The sequence below is a fragment of the Lynx canadensis genome, chromosome B2 (genome assembly GCF_007474595.2).
Source record: "Lynx canadensis isolate LIC74 chromosome B2, mLynCan4.pri.v2, whole genome shotgun sequence".
NCBI lineage: Eukaryota > Metazoa > Chordata > Mammalia > Carnivora > Felidae > Lynx > Lynx canadensis.
Window position 1 is genome coordinate 98,798,452 of NC_044307.1, and position 27,407 is coordinate 98,825,858.

Here is a 27,407-nt window from a genome sequence, read left to right on the forward strand (position 1 = left end):
GCTTCCTTGAGGACCTCTAAGAGTTAGTTGGCTGATTACACAAGAACTACCTGATTTTGTCCCTTCTAGTCTTTTTCCTTTTCGTCCTACCCACCCCTGCCGGATCACATCATGCCTCAAAATCTATTAATTAATTTGCTCAGCAGCTTTTATTTATTTTCTTGACCTGCTATTCCATTTTCTCTCTGGTCCAACTCCAGTTTATATTTCCAGAGCTCATTCTTGTCCAGCACACACCCCATATGTTCTTGGCACTCTGCCTTGGCTCACCCATTGACTTTCCTGGAAATTCCTTCTCTACTGCAGCCCTGATATCAGCCATTGCCTAATGCTTCAAATTCAGCATTTTTCAGAACCCAGCTCAAGGACCAGCTCCTCCAGGAAGTCTCCCTGACACCTTCTCCCAGTCAGAAATCCCTTCCTTTTTTTGTAATAACATGGGAGTTATCTCAGTTTTTTTCATTGACCCCATCAGTTTCTACATTGTATTAAGATTATTTGGAAGCAGGGCTGACATTTACCTTGTACACTCCAAGAAAGCTGCTCCTGTTGTGAAAATATTGGCATGTCTCTATATTGGTGCATAAATAGCTGTAGCCCCAGGGCCTCTGACTGCCCTGCTCCTCCCACCCCATCTCATGAGTAACAGTTTGAATATCATCTCTGGGCATATGTCATAGCTTTTGTACTATTGTCTAAGACTCCCTCCCTCACAGAACTGCTGTAGGGATTAACTGAGAGGATGTACTCGAGACTGTTTAGCATAGTGCTTGGTATTTAATCCATACTAACTGAATGGATTTGTTCCAAATGTTAGGAGAATTTTTATAAAGTTAAAATTTCTGTGATACTATTGTCTTCTAGTTCAGGTGTACTTTACTATAAACAGACAAGCTTTCAAACTCTGAGTGATTGTTGAAGTTGGCAAAAATCCTCTTTGATAAGAATTTGTAATTTAACAAATATAAAGAAAAAAAATACTTCCCTATCCCCCAAAAACAAACTTCTAACTCAGTTCACTTATATCACTGAACATTTCCATATTTGATTTAATGACATATTAACATTAATATAATAATAATAATAGATTAACTGTGTAGATCTTACATTATTGAAACTGCTTCTCACAATGTAACTGTTAAGGTTTGGGAGGAGGAGAAAGGAAGAGGGAGAGAGAAAGTTGTGTTAGAATTAGTGGTAAAATTTATGTACAAAAATATTTTTAAGCCCATTATCTATATTATTTCCTCCAATATTTAATCAATTTAAATTCCTGTGTGCCCAAATAAAGTACAAAATCGTTAGCATTTGACCTGAGTAAATATTCCTGCTTCCTTATGTAGTTTTCCATGCAAACTAAAATACAGAACCTCAGTCAGGAATGATGGTCCATTATCACTCATCCAAAGCACTTTCTCTAATCTTTATTGTTTGCCAGATTACCTTTGATATTGCTAGACTTATTAGTGCTATGTGGGTCCAAAGGAATCACAAACCTGATTTGGGCTCTGGGGGACACCTGTTCATTATATAGAACTTCTTCTCACTGAGTGGTATACTTTCTTTACTGCAGTGGGCCTTTTAAAAACAAACAGGGCAAACAAAAGTGATATGGCCACTTGAAGTAGATGTGATGGGACTGAATTCATATTATTTTGCATCCAGAAAGAATACAGGTATGTCCTACTTCTGAAGATTCATGTTATATCACTTTGCTTTTATGCAAGACCTGCATTAGGGCTTTCTTTGTAAAAGTGAAAATCCTCTTCAGATTTCTACTGGTGAGTGAAAACAGGTTATTAATGTAGGTCTTTTGTAAAAGCAAACTGGCAAAAAGTGGGGGATACCGTACGCTTTACGCCATTTCGGCTTACCAGAGTTTTCATAGGAATGCTCTACTTTTCGATAGCAGGGGAAACGTATATATGGCTCTATAAAAAACACTTTAGCGGTGCCTGGGTGGCTCAATCAGTTAAGCATCCGACTTTGGTTCAAGTCATGATCTCATGACTTGTGGGTTCGAGCCCCGCGTCGGGCTCTGTGCTGACATCTCAGAGCCTGGAGCCTGCTTTGGATTCTGTCTCTGTCTCTCTCTGCCCCTCCCCTGCTCATGCTCTGTCTTTCTGTCTCTCAAAAATAAATAAACATTTAAAAAATTAAAAAACACTTTATACATATTTTTAGTAATTAGCATTGAATATTTTAAAAAGAAACAGGCAATCATATCAGAAGCATTAGAAGCAAAATGTACTTGGCCTGTCAGTTTTTTGTGTTTTATTTTTAAACTTTTTTTATTTAAGAGAGAGAGTGAGCATGAGTGGGGGAGGGGCAGAGAGAGAGAGTGAGAATCCCAAGCAGGATCCATGCCATCAGTGCAGAGCCCCATGTGGGGCACAATCATATGACCCTGGGATCATGACCTGAGCCAAAATCAAGAGTTGGATGCTCAACTGACTGAGCCATCCAGGCGCCCCTGGCCTGTCATAGTTTTTGTTAGTTGTATTAATGTACATGATTTTGGAGACTTTGCTTAAGTTCAAAATCCTAGATCAAAAATTCCTAGAATATGACTGCTTAAAGTAATTTTTTACTGTTTTACCTCACTGGGCCTTTCCATATGAAAGGAATGGCATATTGTTTGTGGTTTTCATCATGCTCTTTTCCTCAAAAACTTTTAGGGTAGGGCCTGGGTAGAATGAAACACATGTTCTTGTTGTCTGTTGTTATATAACAACTTAATGTATACAATCATAATATAGTAAATCCTCTTTACTTGTCTAAGGAATCATCTGTTGACTCTACTTATGGAAATGAAGTCTTTTTAGTTTCCTTGGGCATATGTCACAAAAAATTTTTTCTTTTTTGCAGAAGTTATTCTAAAATTGGGCACTGAAATATAGGAATAATTTCCAGTCCTCTTTCTCTTTAGAGATATAACATTTTCAGGACATCTGAGTTGTTACTGTTTTTTTTAATGAACACCTATTACCATATACTAATTAGAGTTATGTTTTTAAAATCCCTTTTTAAAGTTTAGAGCTGTAGAGGTGTCTTGCCATGTTAACTAGACCTCCTTGGGGACACATCAGCATTTAAGAAGGATCTGCATTCTCAGGGTATCTGGGTGGCTCAATCAGTTAAGCATCCAACTCACAGAATCTGAAGCAGGCTCCAGTCCCCAGCTGTTAGCACAGAGCCTGACACAGGGCTCAAACCCACGAGCTGTGAGATCATGACCTGAGCTGGAGTCAGATGCTTAACCAACTGAGGCACCCAGACACCCCAAGCATCCAAATCTTAATCTCAGCTCAGGTCTTGATCTCAGGGTCTTGGGTTCAAGCCCTGTGTTGGGCTCCATGCTGGGCATGGAGCCTACTTAAAAAAAAAAAAAAAAAAAAAAAAAGAAGGATCTGCATTCTCATTGCCCTTGGACATGACTTTAACTCCTTAACTGAGAGAGTGAGCCTGGAAAAGGATATTTGATATTGATATTTAGCATTTATTCATCTAAGACACTATCTCAAATTGAAGGGGACTTGAATCAATTCATTCAAATACATCCTGGGCAAAGGTGGGGCAGAAACTTAACCTGAGTTTACAAACTACTTTTAGAAAAGCAAATATAGCTTGGAAATAGGACTCATCTGCCTAAATCTAACCTTATACTAGCAGTTTGTGTGGAGGACAGTGGGGGGGAAAGGAAACTTTAGTTAAAATTTTAACAGATCCCCCCAGTGTTGTTGTCGTTGTTGTTGTTTTTTAACATATTAGAGAATATGAGATGATTTTCTCTTCCTAGTCTCTCTTCTTTCACGATTTATCGTCTTTCTCTCCAGGTTTAGCTTTCATCTTGACTCTCTTCCTTGAACATCATTTCCCTCGAGTAAGTATATTCCCACAGGCATAACTGTGCACATCAACCTATATTTTTGAAAGCTTTTTTTCCACCCTGATCTTGTAACTGTAACTGTCTGGTAGATTTTTAATTAAAAAATGTTTGTGACTTTTTCTAGTTTAGTTATAGAGGAATGGCTTAAGCATGTGTGGATGAGTTTAAGTACTCCTTTCTTTCTTTTTTTTCTTATATTTTAACTTTATTTTTTAAAATTTACATCCAAATTAGTTAGTATATAGTGAAGCAATGATTTCAGGAGTAGATTCCTTAGTGCCCCTTACCCATTTAGCCCATGCCCCCTTCCACATCCCCTCCAGCAACCCTCAGTTTGTTCTCCATATTTTTGAGTCTCTTGTTTTGTCCCCCTCCCTGTTTTTATATTATTTTTGTTTCCCTTCCCTTATGTTCATCTGTTTTGTCTCTTAAAGTCCTCATATGAGTGAAGTCATAGGATTTTTGTCTTTCTCTGACTGACTAATTTCACTTAGCATAATACCCTCTAGTTCCATCCACGTAGTTGCAAATGGCAAGGTTTCATTCTTTTTGATTGCCGAGTAATACTCCATTGTATATATATACCACTTCTTTATCCATTCATCCATCGATGGACATTTGGGCTCTTTCCATACTTTGGCTATTGTTAATAGTGCTGCTATAAACATGGGGGTGCATGTGTCCCTTCAAAACAGCACACCTGTTGTATCCCTTGGATAAATGCCTAGTAGTGCAGTTGCTGAGTTGTAGGGTAGTTCTATTTTTAGTTTTCTGAGGAACCTCCATACTGTTTTCCAGAGTGGCTGCAGCAGCTTGCATTCCCACCAACAATGCAAAAGAGATCCTCTTTCTCCGCATCCTTGCCAACATCTGTTGTTGCCTGAGTTGTTAATGTTAGCCATTCTGACAGGTGTCAGGTGGTATCTCATTGTGATTTTGATTTGTATTTCCCTGATGATGAGTGATGTTGAGCATTTTTTCAGGTGTTGGTTGGCCATCTGAATGTCTTCTTTGGAGAAGTGTCTATTCATGTCTTTTGCCCATTTCTTCACTGGATTATTTGTTTTTTGGGTGTTGAGTTTGATAAGTTCTTTGTAGATTTTGGATACTAACCCTTTATCTGATATGTCATTTGCAAATATCTTCTCCCATTCTGTCAGTTGCCTTTTAGTTTTGCTGATTGTTTCCTTCGCTGTGCAGAAGCTTTTTATTTTGATGAGGTTCCAATAGTTCATTTTTGCTTTTGTTTCCCTTGCCTCTGGAGATGTGTTGGGTAAGAAATTGCTGCGGGCAAGATCAAAGAGGTTTTTGCCTGCTTTCTCCTCTAGGATTTTGATGGCTTCCTGTCTTACATTGAGGTCTTTCATCCATTTTGAGTTTATTTTTGTGTATGGTGTAAGAAAGTGGTCCAGGTTCATTCTTCTGCATGTTGCTGTCCAGTTTTCCCAGCACCACTTGCTGAAGAGACTGTCTTTATTCCATTGGATATTCTTTCCTGCTTTGTCAAAGATTAGTGGGCCATGGGTTTGTGGGTCCATTTCTGGGTTCTGTATTCTATTCCATTGATCTGAGTGTCTGTTCTTGTAAGCACTCGGAGTTTCTAAAGTCCTGGATGAAAACAGTTAATATTTTGTACCATATGTTTGCAGAGTGTGGTGTCTACCTGAAGAACATTTTATTTTAAAAGGAAAGATGCTATCTCCAAATGATAAAAAGTTAGAAAAGCTGGATCCATTTTATCGACCTTCTATGTCCAAGCAGAAGACCAGCGCAGAGATCATAAGTGAAGCACGAAATGCATTAAGAACAGTTAGGACCCAACGACCATTTACACCACGGGAAGACCAAAGAAAGCTATTTGGGTCTGCATCTTCAAGAACACCAGAAAATAGACCTCCTTCCTCCTTTAGGTAATGACATTTCTCTTGCCTGTACACTTGGATATGTAAGCTACCAGATGACATTTTCCCTTAATTCTAGTTATGGATAGTTGCTTTCTAAAGTTGGATGTCTGCTAATTGCGCCTCTTGTATCTATTCAAGATTCCTAAAGATTAAGTCCAGACCTCGGGTCCCAGAAGTTGCTTTGGTTTAAAATGGTAAATAGTGGTTGTCACAGCAAATCTGTAAAGCAATATGAACAAAGCTTTTTTAAAAAATCACTGTATACATTTCTTCTCTTCATTATTCGGTAACTTTTAATCCCCCTGAAAGTAATGAAAAGACTTACTAATAAAATGTTCTAAGTACTGTGATTTTTTTTAAATTGCTTCTTCCTCAAGGCTTATGCATTAAATGCTTTTACTTGTTTTGGGCTAAAGTTAACTAACATATACTAGAAATAAATGATTCTTCACAAACTAATATTTCTGTTCCATCTCCTCTGCTAGCCTCCATGCATCCAGTTTTGAGTCATCTGATTCCAGGCCTATCTCCAGTGCTCGTCTCAGTCCACTAGAGCTTGTGAGTACTTTATATTTAAGTGCTGTGAAATGGAATTGGCCCAAAATACTTGGAATCAGTACCTATATATGCTAAGAAAAGGATCACATAGACCTAAGTATACTAATAATTTAATATGAAAGTAATTTATTTTATATTTTTTCAAATATATTTCATGTCTAATGAAACACTTCTGTTATTTATCTATAATTTCATAATAAAGAAGAATTTAGAAATATACAGTGACCTGGCAAACAGAATGTTTTGCAACATTTTTTTGTTTTTCACAATTTTTTGGGTTTTTTAAAGTTATGCATGTATATTATTTTTAATAGTTATGTATACAAATAAATTATATATATGTGTACATAAAGTTTCAAAGATTTGTTACCCAAAACATTCCAGTGGTCTCCTGTCCTCTTATTCTTCATTTTATCCTTCCCATTGGTTCTCACTTTAAACTCTTTTAGCACATTCTTTTGGTATATACATCCAAAATTTTAAATAACAGTGTCTTGCTCCTCTCTGGCTTATGAGATTGAGGAATTATCTAATGACTTCTCACTAAGGAAGATGAAGATTTAACTCTTGTCTGTCCTCCCACACATCATTACAACACATTCATCTTTTCTGTCCCCACTGCTACTCTCAATATAGATACATCATAATTTTGGTTAATCTCTTTTCTCTATGATTATATAAACCCTGTTTATAACTGAGCCTTGAACTATTGATGATTACCTCTCCTTCCCTGTACCACTTTTTGTTTTCCCTGGTATTAATAATTGCCTTGCTTTTTTATTATTTATCATTTATTATTATTTATTTTAATAATTTATAATAAATTATTAAATTTATTATAATAATTATAATAATGTATTTAATAATTTATTATTTATTATTATTTATTTTGTATTATTACCATTTCAACGTTTATTTATTTTTGGGACAGAGAGAGACAGAGCATGAACGGGGGAGGGGCAGAGAGAGAGGGAGACACAGAATCGGAAACAGGCTCCAGGCTCTGAGCCATCAGCCCAGAGCCTGACGCAGGGCTCGAACTCACGGACCGCGAGATCGTGACCTGGCTGAAGTCGGCACTTAACCGACTGCACCACCCAGGCGCCCCATATTTTGTATTATTACCATTTCAACCCTAAACTCTTCTCCAAGATCTAAATCTCCTTCATATATTCAGGTACATGAGGTATTTTATTGATTAATCTCTTTGGAGAACTTTCCCCACTTTCTCTCAGACCATTTACCCTGGGCACCTGGCATACATGTAGCTCTCCTTCTTGTGATAGCTTTCTTGTTTCCTGTATCCCAGATTTTTCTCTGTCTTGATTTGCTTTTGGAATAGTTGCTCCAGTAGCTTCTAGAGAAAGAGTGTATGGGAAGTACATTATTTGAGACCTTGATGGCTGTTTTTGCTCTCTAGAAGTTTGTAAGATTTTTCTCTTTGTTTCCAGTGTTCTGAAATTCCATGACAATGGACCTTTGTATTAGTCTGTCTGTCATGATGGGTATTCTCAATGGAATCTCATGCCCTTCAACTCTGGGAAAGGTCCTTAAATTATTTTGGTGTCTCTTCCCCTCTTTTTTGTTCTGTTTGCTCTTTCTGGAATTTATTATTCCAATATAGGATTCCCTGGACTTGTACTTTAATTTTCTTTTCTTTTTTTAAATTTTTATTTCCCTTCTCTTTTTGGAAGAGACTCTATCTTCTAATCCTTTTGTTGAGTTCTTTTCATTTCTGCTATCATATTTTAAAAATATTTATTTTTAATTTTCCAGAAGCTTTTCCCCACTCTTAAGTTTTTTCTTTTTTTTTTTTTCTTTTTTTTAATTTTTATTTATTTTTGGGACAGAGAGAGACAGAGCATGAACGGGGGAGGGGCAGAGAGAGAGGGAGACACAGAATCGGAAACAGGCTCCAGGCTCTGAGCCATCAGCCCAGAGCCTGACGCGGGGCTCGAACTCCCGGACCGCGAGATCATGACCTGGCTGAAGTCGGCCGCTTAGCCGACTGCGCCACCCAGGCGCCCCAAGTTTTTTCTTTTTTTAAAAAAAATTTTTTAATGTTTATTCATTTTTGAGAGAGAGAGCCAGAGCATGAGTGGGGGAGGGGCAGAGAGAGAGGGAGACTCAGAAACCGACGCGGGGTCCAGGCTCTGAGCTGTCAGCACAGAGCCTAATGTGGGGCTCGAACTCACAAACCACGAGATCATGACCTGAGCTGAAGTTGGAAGTTTACCTGACTGAGCCACCCAAGTGCCCCGGTTATCTTTTCATATGTATACATGTATGTATGTGTATATATACATATATATATATGTATGTGTGTGTATATACACACACACAAACACACACATACATATACATATACGTATGCATATATATATACATGTATATGGTATTCTTGTGTTTTATGGTTGTATCATCTTGTCTGAGTATATTAATGATAATTTTGGTTTTTGAATTGTTTCCTTCTCCCTTTAAAATTTTTGCTGTTTGTGTGTGTGCATGCATCTTAAACAAGAGAAATTTATTTTCTCACAGTTCTGAAGATTAGAAGTCCAAGATCAAGGTGGCAGTAGGGCTGATTTCTACTGAGGCCTTTCTCCTTGGCTTGTAGATGGCCATCTTCTCCCTGTGTCTTTACATGGTTTTCCCTCTGTGTCTCTGTTGCATTTTTATGTTTATTTTGCTTTCTGTTTTTCATATCAGAGGCTCTCCCCTGATAGCTCATGCTGCTTGTTTGGCTGCTCTTATTTGGAAGTAGAAGCATGTGGAATGGGTTGATCAACCGGTAGGTGATACCTACTCATATCAGGGAAGTTTAGCTGGGCTGTGTTGTTTGTGAAAGCCCCAATGGTGGTAACTTTAGGAATTTTCTTGTGGCTAGTTTATTGGAAGTATCTCAGAATATCTTCCAAGCTCTTGCCTACAGGATAAAAGCTGGTTGCTAACTTACAAGAACCAGCTGGAGGATGAAGGTAGGAATGTCTACCATTCAGTAGGTAAATATTCAATTAATATCTATGTTTATAATAAGTACCCTGACACTCAACTCTGGAAGGCAGCTATGCTTAGCACTATACCACCAATGCCCGCTGTGACACTCAACTCTGTATGATTAGCCTGATGAAGAGATCCTCTGTTTTACCTTCTCTACAGAACAAATCTCCCATCCATGTGGCCTGACTTCATGGAACTGGGAGGGAAGGAGTTACACAGATTTTTACCCAGTCCTCCTTATTTCAGTCACCTCCCCTTATAGCCCTGCTGCATAAGTACCTGGTGATACCAGTCCTTTAGACTTTCATGGAATTGGGGTGTTAGTCAAGCTACTTTTCAATTTTTTCTAAAGTTTTATTTATTTTTGAGAGAGAATGAATAGGGGAGAGGCAGAGAGAGGGAGAGAGAGAATCCCAAGCAGGCTCTGTGCTATCAGCGTGGAGATCAATGCGGGGCTCAAACTCATGAACCTTGAGATCATGACCTGGGCCGAAATCAGGAGTTGGAGGCTCAACCAGCTGAACCACCCAGGCGCCCCTGCTTCTTGATTTTTATTACTATGCATGTATGCATATTTGTGTGTGTGTTTGTTTTTGATGAAGTATTTGTGGGTTTTTTTTGCTGAACTATTTGAAAGCAAGTTGCAGATCTTTTAAGACTTCATCCATAAAAGTTTAATTTGCATGTCATGTGAAAAAGGACAGTCTCCTACATCACCACCACATTATAATCACAGCTCAGAAAATTAACATTACTCGGTAGTATCATTTAATGCACAGTCCATGTCCAAATGACCCCAACTGTCTCAAAATGTATCTTATATTCTTATGCTTGTTCTTATATTGCAGATGGCAAAAATAGGGTTCCAAAATAGTAAGCATGAACCGATATGCAATAAATACTTTTGCCAGCCATTTATTTATATGTAGTTTCTTACACTTACAGTCTTGGAGACCACTTGGGTTCTGGGCCAGCTACAACAAGAGGGAACTCCTGTTTGGCAGCCCAGTGGGTCCACCTTATCGTAAAGTGGCTCTCTATTTTATGATTCTGTCATTGGACTCCTATGAATTGTTTTTAACATTCTGTAGTTTTGGGTGATTCACTCAATAGGCTTATTGTTTTCAAAAAATTTCTAGTTGTAGAGTTAACCTGGTCCTTGTTACACTGGTACAGTCTTTGGACTGCAGGATTAGATGTTAGACAAAGATAATATGGACATTTGCCTCTGTTTAGGGTCATTATAATTTCATTATATTTTAGGGTCACTATATTTCTTTACTGCAGAATGGCTAGGTGCTATGTACAAAGTAAAAGTGGACTCAGAAATCCCCATGTCAAGTAAAATAGCTCTTTTAGTTTGAAATCTTTTTGTTATAGCGGACTATGTAAGGGTCTTAAGTATATTTCATTTTAAACATAATTAAAGTTTGGAGCCCCCAGTCAAAAAAATCCTAAAAGTGAACTTATGCTATTGCCCCTCCACCTTCTTTCCTCTTTTCCATCTCACCCCTGAGAGAACCTCTACTCTGGGGACTACTATCCTGGCAAAGTGGGGAAGTAGGAATGGAGGAGGAAGGAGTGGGGAAAAAGGAGGCAGCTGGAGGCTGGGGCTGGGGTAGCTCACAGATAAGGGGCTCACTTGTGGAAAGAATCTGTGAATACCTAACCAACAGAACCTCAGTACTTTCTGGCTCTAGGTTCCTTTCTTAGGCTAGTTTGGCTTTTAATGATGCCTTGACTATCAGTCAATCGAGGAAGAGGGACCAAGAAAGCAACCCATTCCAGCTCCTACATTTAACAAATCAGCTCTACTTCTTTGAGCGTAAATGTTTCCCTTCTCCCTGTTTCTACCCTCCCCGCCCCCCCATCTGGCCTGTGCTCCTCCCACTGCCCATCCTCCTGCAGGTGGTGGACTGTCTCTACTCAGGGGCACTCTGGCTCCTGACCACCCAGGCCTTGACTGCCCATTAGCACCTGTAATCCTATAAGACAGGAAGTAAACATGTATACCTACTTGCTGTATCAGTATGCCCTGGTACCCCTGTTTTCTTTCGTAGCAGCGCCCCATGTTCCCACGACAACTTGACACGTGGGGCTGCTGGGTGGTGGTTGTTATGGCTGCTTTCATTCTGCTCCCCTGGTTATAGCTGGTGTTCAGATTTATATTTACACAGGAACAGCTGCTCTCTTACTTTGGATTGTATAAAGTAGGAAAAGAGATGTGGGCCTGTGCATAAATAGGAAGTTTTGTCTTTCATCATTATTATTGTCAAAACTGAATTCTCTTGTGTTTCCTAAACTTACAAAGTCTAGTTGTTTAAACCCCAAGTGTTTTTTTATTAAACTTTTTATTGCCACACTAAAAAGACACAGATCATGAGTGCAGCTTGATAAATTTACACAGACTCAACATACTCTGTAACCAGCATTCAGAAAGGAAAAATAGATCATTACCAGCATCCCAGAAACTGCCTCCCTAGGGTGAATATTGTCTTGATTAATCACAGCATAGATTAACTTGAGCTATTTTTAAAATATTTTATAGGAACCATGCTCCAGTTATTTGACAAGGAAAACAATGTGGTTTATTTTTAAAAGAAAGGACTTGGGGGGCGCCTGGGTGGCTCAGTCGGTTGGGCGTCCGACTTCGGCTCAGGTCATGATCTCACGGTCCGTGAGTTCCAGCCCCGCATCGGGCTCTGTGCTGATGGCTCAGAGCCTGGAGCCTGTTTCAGATTCTGTGTCTCCCTCTCTCTCTGACCCTCCCCCGTTCATGCTCTGTCTCTCTCTGTCTCAAAAATAAACGTTAAAAAAAAAATTAAACAACAAAAAAAAAAGAATGGACTTGGAATCCCATATATACCTTGGGGATAGGGGAGATCCAGGGTAAGAAAAAGAATGAGAATGAGAATGTCAAAGCAATGTTCTTTCTGTCACCATTTCTGAATGGGAACATTACAACAGTGAATCACATGCTGAGAGTGACAGAGGAGCCCAGCGTACCTGTGGAGAAAATCATAGTAATAGAGGTGCACATACAGTTACCACATCCAAGAGTTATAGGCTTGAAGGAATTGTTTTAACAGCTTTACCGAGGTATAATTTATCTACAATTGTATCAAGACTCAGAGTTTTCCAGAGAAAAAGACCAGTAGATAGATAGATAGATAGACAGACACACACACACACACACACAGATAGATGTATAGAAAGAGATTTATTTTGAGGGATTGGTTCACATGATTAAGGAGCCTGAGAAGTCCCCCTCGGTCTGCCGTCTGCAAGCTGGAGGCCCAGGAAAGCCAGTGCCCTAATTCCAGTCAAAGCCTAAAGGCCTGAAAAACTGGGAGGGGTGGGCTGGGGGGAGAGGGTAGCAGGTAGCCAGTGGTGTGAGTCCTCATCCGAATGTGAAGGCTCGAGAACTAGAAGTGTTGGTGTCCAAGGGGAAAAAGATGGATGTTCCTGCTGAAGCAGAGAGGGCAAAAACACCCTTCTTCATTTCCAGGAATTTTTAATATTTGCTTTCTAACTTCCTAGAGGTCGTGTGTGTGTGTGTGTGTGTGTGTGTGTGTGTGTGTGTTTTGTTGCTCTGCAAATTAAATCATAGCAACTTCCTGAGGTGGGATATGGCAGACTCCCCTTCCTGTAGAATAGGGGAGACCCTGCCTTTCCATCTGGTGGTCCAGAGGAGCCATGCCAAAAATTGGTCAAGGCCCACGATACTGGGAGAAAAGTCAAGGCCAGGCAGATTCCTTAAATGTTCTAGGTATTTTGTCTTTTTCGATTGGGTTATTCTATGAAAATTCTTTCTTTCTTCAACAAACTCTAGAAGTTTGAACAGCCAGAACAGAGCTTAAAATCTTACTTTCTCAGTGTCCTTGATTATATTCAAGTCACTGGTTAGTGTCATGACACACAAAGTGACTGAGGTGAGGTTCTCAAGTGAAAATTTCAACTTACTTACATTGTTCTCTGAAATTCTAAAATAAAGTGAATCTTATAAGAAAAAAAGTTCTTTTACTGTTTTGCTTCATAAAAGCCAGTTTGCTCTACAAAGTGGAAGAACATTTTGTAGAACCTGGCAGGATAGAAATTGATGTCTTGTTCAGTGGTTTTCCCTTGAAGAACTAAAAACACTTACATGTATTACTTATACTTTAAGTAGTCCAGTGAGGTATATGTTTAAATGGGATACATGATTTTAGTTAAGGACAATAGTCAAATGGGACTCATTTTTCACTATACAATGACTAATTTTGCACTAGGAAAATGGTATCTTTTATCAAGGGGCAGTTAAAGGGATTTATCTTGCCATCCAGAGATAATTGAGTTATTTTCCTTTGGATAAAAATTAGCTTTGCATATTTTCCCTTTTTATAAGATCTTTTACTTAGTACCCAAAACATTTATAACTGTTAGGGCATCTATCAAAGAAGTCATCTACTTTATTTACATTATTATTAATTGGTAGACTTCTCAATCTTTGTTTCAGATTCAGGGTACCTGCAGAGCACTGGCATTCTGAGATAAAACCTCCTATCTACATTCAATATTGACATTATCCTTATATACTTCACCTTTCATAAAGCTCTTATTTTCCTGTATTATATTTTTTGCTTTTTTGGTTACTATTAGTTTCATGACCTAAGTGGCATTCTTATGAATATTTTGTAACAATTAGACTAAACAGTAAAGGGACTATTACGTAAATATAGCATAATTTATATAGATAAATGAGTGTTGCCCCTTCAGAAGAGACCCCTCTGAATTCAAAATCTTTTTTTCCAGCAAAGTTGTGTCAGAGGCTAGGGCCTTGACTTTTGAGACTTAAAAGTAACTTGGAACCAAATCTGGTTAATAAAGGGTGAGCATCTTACATAGGGAAGGGAGCTTCATTTCTTGAGTTTCCATAGAGGGAATTGTATGTATGTCAGCGTCCCTGAAAGAAGAGGCCTCCTATCTCCATTTGGTAGCTGGGCAAGTTCAGAGAAAGGAATGGCTTGCCCAAGTTCACTCCACTACTAGTAAATCGACTGCACTCCAGTTTGGGTTTGATCTCAGAGTCATTTACTCTTCCCCTATATTAGGCTGATTATTTTATTTACCTTTAGAGAAGGTTTATTTACCTTCTTTATTTAAAGCTGCTTTATTTACCTTTAGAGAAGACACACTTCTCTAAAGTCATGAAGCTAATATTTTTCTATCTGGCTTATGGGTTGATTCTAATTGCAAATGAATGAAATGATACAAAAAAATATTTTGAAAAATATCATCAGTGTTGAAAGAAGCAACTTATTGGAAGGAGGAGTCTAATATAGATGTCGAGGTTCTATTAATGTATACGAGAAAATGAGTGTTGGGAATTATGTGCCATATATGATAGATAACCTCACTCATTTTTCCAAATTATCTGACTTAAATTTCACACTGGATTTTAAAGAAATTTGTTGATTAACCTACCAGATTGAGAATCACTCATTTCACATATTACATAAGTAACTTCAGGAACTCTAACTCAGTTGTTTTTGGTTAGAGAGCTAAAAGCACCTGCTGCCATAAAATTGCTCGTTCATAAGCAGATGATCTTGTTAAGGTTGGAGAGAGGCAGGGTGGATCACCAAGCCACACCAGAAGTGGGAGTTGAGGCCCACGTGAGGTTCTGGTGCTGGGCTGGGCGCTGGGCTGGAGGGCACCACCACCTGAAAGTGGGACCGCAGGGTGCTCTGGGTGGCACAGTGCTTGGTGCTGGTATTTCTATTTATTTATTTTTAAATGTTTGATTTATTTTTGAGAGCGAGGGAGGGAGGGAGGGAGAGAACGAGCAAGGGAGGGGCAGAGAGAGAAGGGGACAGAAGATGCAAAGCAGGCTCCATGTTGACAGCAGCAAGCCCAGTGTGGGACTTGAACTCATCATGACCTGAGCCAACGTCAGCCGCTCAACTGACTGAGCCACCCAGGCGCCCCGTTGTGCTGGTACTTTTAAAAGTCTTTAAGGAATTGGAATGTTGCCCATAATATTCCTTTTCAAGGGGTATCAGCATAGAATTCTGAGAGGTAGAAAATAAAACATTTTTATATCATAAGTCCAAGACAACTTCTTGCTCTTAGGTTTTATGACTTTATAATCTAAATTATTCAAGGATATTTATACTCTTAAAAAAATACTTTTCTGGAGTCCAAAATATGTTAAGGCAGTATTTATATTCCCCATAATTCTTGACATGTATGGGTGCCAAGTAACTGTTTTCTGAGCTGGCAGGAACACAAAAATTTACAAAGCATTTTGAGTATACTGTGTCAATATTACAGTCTCTTATACAGATACCTGTTTCCTAGCGTGCATAAATTGTTTTTTCGAATATGTTAAGCCCGATAGAGGATTTAATGCAATATATTTGACAAAAGCAATGGGAAGTTGCTACACATACACATACGTGAGATAAAATGGCCCGTGAGGTGTAGAATCGAGTGGCCGGGGTGAAGCGAAGCTGGAAGCCCCCCTGGAGGTGTCAGTGCCAGTGCCAGGGTGGGGATCTTATTTGAGACGCGGAAACTCATGCCAATCATTTGAAAAATCTCTTTCCAGAGACCGAAAGCTCCGGCATCTCCCGCCCCGGAGGAGGACCTGTGCCTTTCCTTTCCCAAACCCCCAGTGGACGCTGCAAAGATGAGAAGAATAAGCAGTGCCCGGGCGCGCTTATTCAGGGCGGCCTCCCAGGGGGCTCTTCTGCCTGACAGGACGCTTCCTCCCGCTGAGCGTAAGGCTGGGTAACATCCTTTAAACCGGGGGGTGGGCAGGTGATTTGAATTTGCACATACAAGTTATTTTTACAGGACTTTTTTTCAAACCCCACAGGATTTTTACAGTAACGCTTAGTTAATATTATGCAAAAGCTGGTAAAGAAACATTGTTCGTATATTTTTCTGGGCATTCATGAAAAGTACCTAAATATCACAGTTTTTTAAAAAAAGTTACTGGTAGGAAAAGAATATTAGGGTTAAGTGTTTCTAATGAAGGAGTTCACCTATATTAGAAATAAGTGATTTTTTAAATTAGTTCAAACAGTTGTTCGTTTCATTAGGCACATTTAAAGATTTATACAATGTGCCCTAAGCTTAGGTCTTTGAAGATACCTTTCCAATCCCATGTAACAAAGTAAGCTAAAGTTGGAGGCTTTTCCAGTTCTTTCCCACAGAATTGCTGGCAGGTATCTACACCTGGAGGCAGAGGTGCTACAAACCTCAAGCTCTAATGTGTGCCCCAAACATTGGAATCAATCCCTGTCCAGAGTACACTAAGAGTTTTTCAGATTCTGCAGGAAATGTCTCTTTAGTGGGATGACAGTCAGTCTAGAGCATCACACCAGTATTGAGAGAAAAAAAAAATGAAATAGAATAGAATAGAATGGAAGACATCAGGGCACATCACAGATCGTAGGGCAAGTATTGCTTCAAGGAGACCTTACTGTGGTCACGTACATGTGTGTTCAGGGTCATATTATTAATTTATTATATATTATTAATTTATTATATATTACACTTATATTAATTTATATTATGAACTTATTATTACTGCATGTAGTCCAAAAAGTTGGAAAACCACTTTACTAGGGGCTGACAGAACGGGCCCTCCTTCAATCAATAAGATGAATAGGGGTAGGTATACAGTCACAGAGAGGAGATTATCTGAAGATGGATCCCAAAAGTTACAAGTCACTGCCTGAGGATCCTACTTGTTTGATATTCAAGGGTTTTCTTTTAATGAGTCACCAACACTTAAAGGTAGAAGATCTCATGGAAGCATCCAGATTTATGACTTCTTATGAAAAAATTAGAAGATCTGGCAGTCCTGGGCCTTTGTTCCATGTGGCACCCATCCACTCCCATTAGCCCGGGGTATGGGCTGCAGTTCCCTATGTCTCCCCAGCCCACTTTACTCATGTTCTGGTCCCTCTGATCCCTGTAATCCCTGACATGGCCAAAGAGACTCATGAAGAAGTCATGAAGAAAGGGAAATAGGCAATCCAGGGCACTCATGTCACACGGTAACAGATGCTGTCACGGGATATATAATTAGGCAACTTGCTTTACCTCGATGTCCCAATTTGTTTCCTTCTAACAGTCAGTCAATCAGATATTTATTGAACCCCTTCTAAGTGCCAGATACCATTCTAGGTTCACAGGGTCCTGCCTTCAAAGAGCTTGTGAGGGGGGATAGACAGTAAACGGGAAAACAAAGAAATAAGATAATTTGGGTCCGACGAGGGCTATGAAGAAGATACACAAGATGACAGGATGGAGAATGTCATGGCGGGAGTAGCTCAGGTGGCACTAGAATGTGCTTGAGGAGGTGACCCCTGGGTCGAAACGTGACTAGGGAGAAAAAGGCAGGTATATAGAAACCTGTGGATGAGGTGCCCGTACTGAGGGACAGCGAGGCCCAAGACGGGGGGGGGGGGGGGAGGCTCGGATGGTGGAAGCTGGGAAGGCCAGTGTGGCGGGAAGGTGGTTAACCGTGGGAACGTGAAAGGAGCGGAGGCCACAGCCCGGCAGGGCCGAGCTGTGGAAACCAGCCCAGACTTTATGCTGCTTGCACTGAAAAGCCAGGGCAGGGTTTAAGTGAGGGAGAGACCTCATCTGACTTCAGTTTCTCAGCTATAGCTGCACCTTAGGATCACCTGAGGAACTTTTCAACCGTTCCCCCACCAGGGCCCCAGTTAGACCAGTTAGATCCGGAAGGATTGGTAATTGCAGGAGCAAAGCCCCTGCCAGCAGGAGAGGGGATGGGATCTGGAGTCCGGGGTCAGGGGTTGAGGTCAGACCTAGAGAGGAACAGCGTCACTCCTTCTAAACGGGTGGTAGAGCTGGTGTGCCAGTACTGTTGTTTGCTAGATGTTTTGCTATCAAGCCTGAATGCCACCTCCACGGCGTTTAACTCCTGGTTGCTAACCGGGGGAGCCTTGCTGCTTCCTGAGCTGTTCACGTCTACAGGTGAGTGACCGGAGAGACGGTGCTTCACCCACCATCCCCATCTTCTTTGCTTCCCTTGTGGCTCTGTGCCTTCCCTTCGAGGCCACCTGGCCCTTGACTGTGCACCCACAGCACACCTGTGCTTGGGAGGTGCCATCTGCGGCTGTCATTTCCCAGCACCGAGGCCGTCCCCATGCCTCCGAGCGGTCAGAAACAGGTCTTTGTTGCCGTCCTTTTATCCACCCTGTCTGCAGGTGCTCCCTGCTCATCAGCCCTGGGGTCTGTGTCAGCACTCAGGAAACAATGGCAGTAAAAAGTCGGAGTCATTTTAAAAGCACCGTTGCCCAATTAAAAAAATATGTTATATATTATTATATATGTTATACATGTATATTTTAATGCTGCAGCCTTGGAATTATTGTCATTTGTGCAGGAGCTCCCTGGGCTTTGTGTCAGAGACTCTATTGTTTAGTAAAGGTGTCTTTCGGTGGGTGACTGGGGTGTAAAGGCAGCTGTGCTTGGAGACAGAGGGTGTGCCCCTTCCTTTGATGTGAAGTCATCTGTAGCCGACTCTGCCGCGGGCAGGGCTGGGGGTGTGGTGGCAGGCTTGGAATTCCTGATTTAAGAAAATGAAAGGGGAAGAGAGGTGTGTAGTGATCTTCACAGGACCAGCAGTTTAATTGCTCTGTGTTGAAATAGGCTTTTCGGCTGGACATGGCAGTGATGCTAAGGCCGCCTCAGTTACTCAAGCTGGACAGAGACCTCGGGGCAGTCCCCCGCCTCCCCATCCCTGCCCTCTTTGCCTTCACAGAGAGAGCCCTCGACAGGCTTCCTAAATGGGCTTCCTAAGCATCTTCTGGGTCCGCATTTCCCTTTCCCATTACTGCTGCACTTCTGTTCTCACCTCTTGCCTTGTGCTTGGCCTTCTAGGCCCCTTTCTTATCCTCCCTCAGCTCACTGATGACCCTCAGCCCTTAGAGCAGCCAGAAGAGCCTGGAGAAACCAAGCTGCCAACCACACATGGCTGTGAGCAGCCGCCTTCTCCCTTCATCCCAGTGGACCGTGAAAATGATTATTTTCTGTGTGTGCCATATGGGCCAGGAAGCAAATAAAAATCAAATTGCATCATCTTCTTGCTGAAAACCCTTTGGAGGGCTCCCTGTGCCTTAAAGGAGTGTTTGCCAAACTGAGTTCCAGCATTCCCTTGGAAAAGTGGTTCAGCACTCAAATCAATCTGCCTGCTTCCTCTCCCTCTTGGAGAGTCCTGGCGCACATGGGCATATTTGAGGGTCAGTAAAGATGCCTATTTAATTTTAATTCAACCCAGCATTTTACAAATGTACTTGACTGTGGAATCTATCTTTTGAAAAATGCAGTTTGGGAAATGCTGACCTAGCACAGAAGTTGGCAGACTTTTTCTGTAAAGGGCCAGAGAGTAAATATTTTAGACCTCATGGGCCATATAGTCTCTGCTCAACCTACTCAACTCTGCTGTTGTAGTGGGAAAGCCACATAGACTGATTTATGGCCACTGAAACTTGAATTTTCACATGACACAAGATAGTGTTCTCTTTTTGATTTCTTCCCAACCATTTAAAAATGTAAAAACCATTCTGAGTTTGTAGGCAGTACGAAAACAGGAGGCAGACTAGATTTGGTGGTTAGTTTGCTGACTCCTGGCCTAGGGGATAAAATCTCTGCTCCTCATCATGCACAGCTCCGTAGTGATCTAGCCTAACATTCCAGGCCCTTCTTTTGACTCTCCTTTCCCTACCCTCCACAGCCTGTGCACCAGCGGTTTGGAACTCCTTGCAGTTTCCCATCCTGGTCCTGCTGATTCAAGCCTCTTGCAGGAGCTGCTCTATAATTGCTGGACCCAGTGCAAAATGAGAATGTGGGACTCTTTATTAAATTATTGGGAATTTCAAGATGGCGACAGCCAAGCATAGGGCCCTTCTTTGTGTGGGGCCCTGCTTGACTATACAGCATGTATGCACATAAAGCTAACTCTGACTCCAGACTTCTGTTCCTTTTTCACAGAACTCCTTTTTGCCTCCTGTTAATCCTTGAAGAATACTTCTCAGGCTCTGCCTCCTCTATGAATCTTTCCCTGACCAACTTCCACACCCCTCAGGACTCTCCTGTTCTCTATACCACCCTTACTGGCTCAGACCATGCCGTACTGCATTTCTCTCTTTACCTGTCCGCCTCTCTATCTCCCCTACTAGACTGAGCAGCTTCAGTAGGAAGAGAGGTTTTCTTTATTTCTTTCAGTAGGAAAAGAGCCTGAGAACCTAAAACAGGGTCTAATATATAGTAGGTGCCAAAGCAATATCTGTGAAATGGAACCGTTCCTGTATAGTAATATTATTTGTTGTAGACTTCTTTTTTTTAATGTTTATTTATTTTTGAGAGAGAGAGAGAGACAGAGTGTGAGCAGGGGAGGGGCAGAGAGAGAGGGAGACACAGAATCTGAAGCAGGCTCCAGGCTCTGAGCTGTCAGCACAGAGCCAGACGTGGGGCTCAAACTCACGAGCCTTCGAGCCATGAGGTCATGACCTGAGCTGAAGTCGGCCACTTAACTGATTGAGTCACCCCTGTTGTAGACTTTTGAAGTTGAGCCATGATCCATTACAAAATTAGTAAAATGTGCTACAGATATTTGCCAGGGACACACAGGGCATTGTTATGAGTGCTCAGTTTAATGGTGGACATCCATCAGGAGGAAGACTGAGCCCCAGGGCAGCTCTTCGCTGCAGTAATAAGTGACAGCTCACTCCAATAGATTGTGAAGTTAGAGGGGGCTGCAGCAACTCCCCCTATGAGTATGGGTGTGTTTCCCCTCTAGAAGAGAAGCTCCCTGACCGCTGCGACTTCTTGGTTAGATCGCCAGCACCTGGAGCAGCACCTGGCATGTAGCAGTGAGTGCCTAGTAAATATCCATGGAGTAAACGAAGGAAAGAAACAAATGTTAAAATACAGGAATAGGCTGGGGCGCCTGGGTGGCGCAGTCGGTTAAGCGTCCGACTTCAGCCAGGTTCCGTGAGTTCGAGCCCCGCGTCAGGCTCTGGGCTGATGGCTCGGAGCCTGGAGCCTGTTTCCGATTCTGTGTCTCCCTCTCTCTCTGCCCCTCCCCCGTTCATGCTCTGTCTCTCTCTGTCCCAAAAATAAATAAAAAACGTTGAAAAAAAAATTAAAAAAAAAAAAAATACAGGAATAGGCTAAAGATGCTTTGTGACCTAAAACAAAACGTGTGCTTTGTTATTCAGTAGGAAAGATATTTAAGGCAGAGTGGTGCTACTGAGCGTGCCCTGGACCAGAAGTTGGGATTCTTGGGTTCCCTTAATGATGATGAAATAACTTCTGGGTTTTGAGTAAATCACTTTACTAGGCCAAATTGTTTAATTCTCACCACATCCCTGAGAGGCGGGGACTACTGAGAAAGGTGAGAGAAAGGTTGAGTGACCTGCCTGCGTAGGTCAGCCAGTACTTGACCCCAAGTCTGATGGAAGGGCAAAGCCTACGCTCCTCCTACTGTATGGTCCCGGCTCTCCCCAGACTTGCTCTGTGAACTGAGACTGGCCACTTAACATTTGGGTTTTCAGTTTTCTCATCTGAAAATTGAAATTTGGGCTAGCTGATCTCTAAAGTTTCTTTCAGTTTTGAAATGCATTGTTTTGAAAGCGGGGGGCTTGGTCAGAGTGGACCAAGTGGTTTTGTTGGTTTTTATTGGTTTGCTCGTTCAAGTGCAGAAAAAGACACTTTGGGTGTTTGCAAAACAGTGTTTTTCTATAAAATCTCATCCCTCCCTGCCCTTTTGAAAAAAATATTCTCTCAGAGATTCAAGCATGGTAGCAGCATCACAGATGAACTATGCCTAATGGCCATTTGTTGATAAACACTGTTGTATCACAAGTTTAAGAATCTGCAGTCATAGACACAATAGATGTTTCAGTTTAGAGACTGGACTTTTTGCAACTCTTATTATCTTACTCCTCTTTAGAAAGCCTTATAAGCCAAAGCTGTCTTCCTACCACCTAGCAGTGGTGTGTAAGGCCTCCACGATCTGGCTGCTGCCCCTCTGATCACCTCTCTTCTTCTTCTCCCTCACATACTCCACTCCCTATTGTGCCTTAAGCATGCCAGGCACACTCCTGCCTTAAGACCTCCATAGCTGCTAATCCCTCTGCAAGGAAGATTGTCCCTCATCAACTGATAGCCAGATGCCTCGCCTCCATTAAGGGTTTGCCTACCATACCTACCCTGTTCAAAACTGCTACCTGCCGCCATCCCCAATCCTCTTTAGTTTTCTCCATTTTTCTACTTATGCTTTTTTTTTTTTCCGTAGCAGTTATTCTATAATATACCTCATTTATCATGGTATATTATTTATTATCTCTTCATACCTATTAGGATATAAGCCCTAAGAAGTCAGGGATCTTTGTTTTGTCACTGCTACATCTTGAATGTGTAGGCCAGTGCCTGATATCATGGAGGCACTCAAGATTTTTTGAATGAAAAATTATTAACATGATCAAATTCAGGAAAAGGAGTCATCACTCTGGGATGCAGATGTATTTAAATGTGGATGGAGTTATTCATAAACCTAATTTGAGTGTTTGTCCTCTGGTAGACTCAGAGAGTCAAGAGAAGATCCCACTCGTTTCTGATGAATTGGTGCCACCAAGCCTGAAATAGTGGTGAGGTATTGTAGATGTCCAGGTAGGCTTTGGCCGTACAATTCCAGACTTGGTTATAAGTAACACATAACTTTTACATTGTACCAATTCTCAGACTGAAAAAAAAACACAACATTGAAATAGTGATTCTTAAAGTAAGAAATACTTTGACGAAACATTTCCTTGATTGTTACAGCAAAGAAGACAGTGGAATCCAAAGAAACCATTGTGAAGGGGGACCCTATGGTGAAAATAAATGGGATTTATTTAACAGAATCAAATGCCATGGGCCACTTAAAGAGTCACCCACTTCAGCTAACTTACGATGGAGGCTTCAGTGAAATTCAGGCGCAAGAAATGTTTAAAGGGACAACATCCTTGCCATCTCATCTCAGAAGTGGAGGGTCAGTATTCTTTTGATTTGATTTTCTGGTCTGGATAAGTGTCAATACCAGTTTGTTTCCTTATCTTATGGGATGATTGATTTGCATTTTCCCTTTACATAAACAAATTTTTCAGTTAATGATGCATGAATAGGAAAGACTTTTTTTCTTCATGGCTAGATGGAGTTGATTTTACATCATTCCCTATTTAAGTCTTGGGAAAACATTTATTCATACCTGCCAAGTGCTGCGTTGATAGGACTGTCAATAGTCTTTGCTTTAGACTGTTCCAGCCAGCCCTTGAGTGATGAGTGATTGTTCTGTTTGTGCGTTATTTGGGATTCTTGCCTGGCCTGGAATCTCTTGTTCCCTCCCTTTGGACTAGTTCACTGTTGTTAATTCCATTGAAGAGTGGACACTTATTTTATTCTCCAGTAGATACTTGGATTTAAACATTCATTTTGTCAATGGGTAAACAGTTAAAACAGAAGAATCCTATAGATTTCTGTTATCCATGGTATCTCCCTACTAATACCTCATAAAATGAATTATTGGGAATCACTTATTTCATACCACGTTCCTAGGCAGGGCTCTCTAGGGCTTCCCCTAAAAAATTAGAGGAACAATTTTCTTATCATATTAAAGATTTGTGGAGAAATGTTCACTGTATAGACCATGTGAATTCTCACCCTGGTGTTTTCCTAAAGAAGCCTTGAATAACTAGGAATGGGGGTCAGGGGTGGAGTTGGGAGAGAAGCCTCTGTTCTCCAGTCCCAGCCAATAATGATGCCAAGATAGGCAGAAGGTCCTGGACTGGACAGGGTCATTCAGTTAGAGATATTTTTCTTTGACTTTCCATTGGGTCATTATGGACAATTGCCTGGTTCAAATTTGCTTAACAAGATTAAATTCCATGGGCCATTTTAAGACCGAGTGCTTGTTGCCCTCACTTTAGATTTTGGGTCTGACTTTGGCTTGTACACACGCAGCGTGCTTAAAATTTTCCCGGAACTGGCTGCTTGGCAGCTGGTTAGTTTAGCTAAACTGACCTTGTCTGCTGACACAGCCTGAAGAGTGTCGCGCATGTGGAATTTATATTAGGCAACCCAGCGGTCCTTGTAATGTTGCTTTGCGTTCAGAACATTTTTTAAATTAAAGGAAAAATGAAATGTCTCCTTAAGTGGAAGAGAATGACTTCCAATTGGGACTTTGGGAGCTGAGCACAAAACATCAAACTGGCCATTGCAACCAATCTTTTCCAGTCGGTGAGTAAGAATAGGCTGCAGACCTCAGAGCTTGCACATGAAAGACTGCGGGAGAGCTCGTGTTGCTCCAGCACTGAAGCGAAAAGGAAACATTTCTCTTGCTGCACCCATCCTTATAGTAATTAAAGTTGACGAGGAAAAACCAGACAAGAGCTGTTTTATTTTATTGTACTTTATTTTATTTTGCAAACCTTCAGATGTTGCAGAATAATCTGGCAAGCCAGAGTTCATTATGTCTTCCGTCAGGGACAGCAAAGGCATTTTCAGTTACATATTTGATCCCACAAACAGCAAAGGAGAAATCAATTAGGGACTGGAATCACCTCTTCCTGACTGTCCAGAATTATGAGGTGTTGGCAGCGGCACTAATTGTTTTTTTTTCTGTTTTGTTAGGATGGCTTTTGCGTCGTGTAATGATTGTGTCTGAGTTGGGTTTGCAGTGCACCCTGGCAAGTTTAACTTCCAGTAACATTTCTGCTTTATGAATCTGTACCTCCTTTCATCATTGATGGGTTTTTGGTGGAGTGGCGCCAAAAAGACAGTTTATACAGTAGGATTAAAACAAACCGGAAAATGGAAACTATTAGCAATTCCTTCATTAATTGCATTTGTGAATCAATCTGGGACACTTGATAATTGTTTCTTGTAAACATTTAAGTGAATAATTCCAAGAAATGATCTTTGCTATGCAGTGGAGTATTCCCAGTTTTGATGCTAAAGCATTACTCAATTAACATTTTTCCATCTTTAAACCATAATGTGGAAAATGAAGGCTCTTGTCAGTGAGCTGGGCTGGCAGGAGAAGGGAGGGAAGGGAATGCAAAGTAGAAAAGGAGGAGGCATGAGATGACTCCGGCTTGAGGAGACCAGCAGATCTCTTCAAGGGGACAGAGGAAGTGAGCACCTGCTGCCCGTGCACGGTCCTTACACCGTGAATGGGGGAGCGGCCCTTCCCACTGAGTGCTTCTCAGCTGGGGAGTGAAGGGGTCAGTTTGTTCCAGTGAACGAGAATTCACTTAGAATATGGACAACTCAGACCTGGGATGGACTGGAGTTTCACTTTATGCTGGTCGTGATGGAAAAAGGATTTGCTAAGCAAGGCATCATCATAAACAAGATCTTGGGGGACTATTTAACGTTCCAAAAGAGAACATACTCTCAAGCACTTATCAACCTGTCATCTTCAAACAGCGGTGCAATTACGCCACTCTCTGTGTGTCCATTTAAGGATCCATTTAAGGTTTGGCAGGCCTGCCCCGTAGCAACACTACACTGTCTCTTACTTTGAGTTGGCATGTGGATTGAAAATAATAAAGCTTCCATTAAAATACATATGCATATATATCTCTGTCCATCTGTCCAACCATCCATCTACCCATCCATCCAGTGGTTCAGTCTGATGAACCCTTTCATATATCTGCTTAAAAACCTTTTAAGGCTTTCTGTGTAAATATTCAAACTATTGCGGTTTGGAAATGCAGTCTTCAGGAGGAAAGCCCAAGAGCAGTCAAGAACTCTTTGCTGGGAGCTGTGATCCTTGGATTTAGGTTCACTTCTCTCTCAGTCATTTGATTTATCTGCATGCTGGGCTCAGTTTTCTAATCTGTAAAATGGAAACAACTGTGCTCCTTCATTCCCATCTCCTCCCAGTTTTCACTGTAGGTGGTAGAATGATTCATAAGGCTTAAAAGCCTTATTTGTAAGTTGTCAAGTGCCAATAGTGTTTGGGGAGTCAAAAATAAGAAAAGAGGAGGGCATCGGAGTGGCTCATTTGGTTAAGCGGCCAACTCTTGATTTCGGCTCAAGTCACGATCTCATGGTTTGGGGATCGAGCCCTGTGTGGGGCTTGGGATTATCTCTCTCCCTCTCTGTCTGCCCCTCCCCAGCTTGCATGCTCTCTCTCCCTTTCTCTCAAAATAAATAAATAGACATTTAAAAAAATAAGAAATGAGGGCTTCTGGTTAAAGATGGTAAAGCAAAGCCATTCTGCAGAAACTGAACAAAAGCAGCAGAGAATGAAAAACACAGAAATAAATGCCATCAATGAAATAGAGAAATAGTTCCAACCCCAAACTACAAAACATGGAGCAAACTTTACACTGCGTATGGACTTGGTTATTTTTGTCTACCTAGCATACTTCTTTTTGGAGGGCGAGCCGCCTTACGTCGTATAATAAGTCCTGCTCAGTCAGTGTTTAGAGAGGGACTCTGTGTTCCCTAGATACCTTCCCAGGGGTGATTATGAGGCCCCGGACTGGCTATCAGAGTTCTCCAGCCCACCAGTCACAGCAGTTGGTCTCAGGGTGCGCACATGATCCCAAACAGACCAGCTGAATTTCTCTCTGGGCCTTTTGCCAAAGCCTTTGAGGAAAGTGCTCTTTCAAGTTCGTAAGTGGTAAAGATGATGTGGTCTTAGAGCCAACAGTGGCCATTTCATTGCCTCGTAGAGGATAACTCTGAGAAGGGAAGTGATGTGTAAACAGAGCCAAGGAAATGGAGCTACTGACCAAGTTTAAGGATGATATATTTATATACCCCTAGATCTAGCTGTGCCTGAGACCACCATATCCACATTGTAGATAGCTCTGTTTTGTGAACCAATGTGTTCTTTCTTTCTTTCTTTCTTTCTTTCTTTCTTTCTTTCTTTCTTTCTTTCCCTTCTTCCTTCCTTCTTTCTCTCTCTCTTTCTTTCTCTCTTTCTCTCTCTCTCTCTCTCTTCTTTCCTTTCTCTTCTTTCCTTTATTTATTTTGACAGG

At 41.2% G+C, this 27,407-nt stretch overlaps 1 protein-coding gene across 1 annotated transcript in view; it reads left to right on the top strand.

Moving 5' to 3' along the window:
- The first annotated feature begins 1,586 nt into the window (after positions 1–1,586).
- The window catches only part of ARMC2 (armadillo repeat containing 2), a 102,279-nt gene continuing 76,458 nt past the window's right edge, over positions 1,587–27,407 (top strand). Inside the window, exons 1-6 of the mRNA XM_032593234.1 lie at positions 1,587–1,676; positions 3,837–3,883; positions 5,539–5,799; positions 6,279–6,351; positions 15,941–16,112; positions 23,200–23,407. Of these exons, the coding sequence (XP_032449125.1) occupies positions 5,582–5,799; positions 6,279–6,351; positions 15,941–16,112; positions 23,200–23,407 (671 nt within the window). The 5' untranslated portion in view covers positions 1,587–1,676; positions 3,837–3,883; positions 5,539–5,581. The remainder of the gene's footprint in view (positions 1,677–3,836; positions 3,884–5,538; positions 5,800–6,278; positions 6,352–15,940; positions 16,113–23,199; positions 23,408–27,407) is intronic.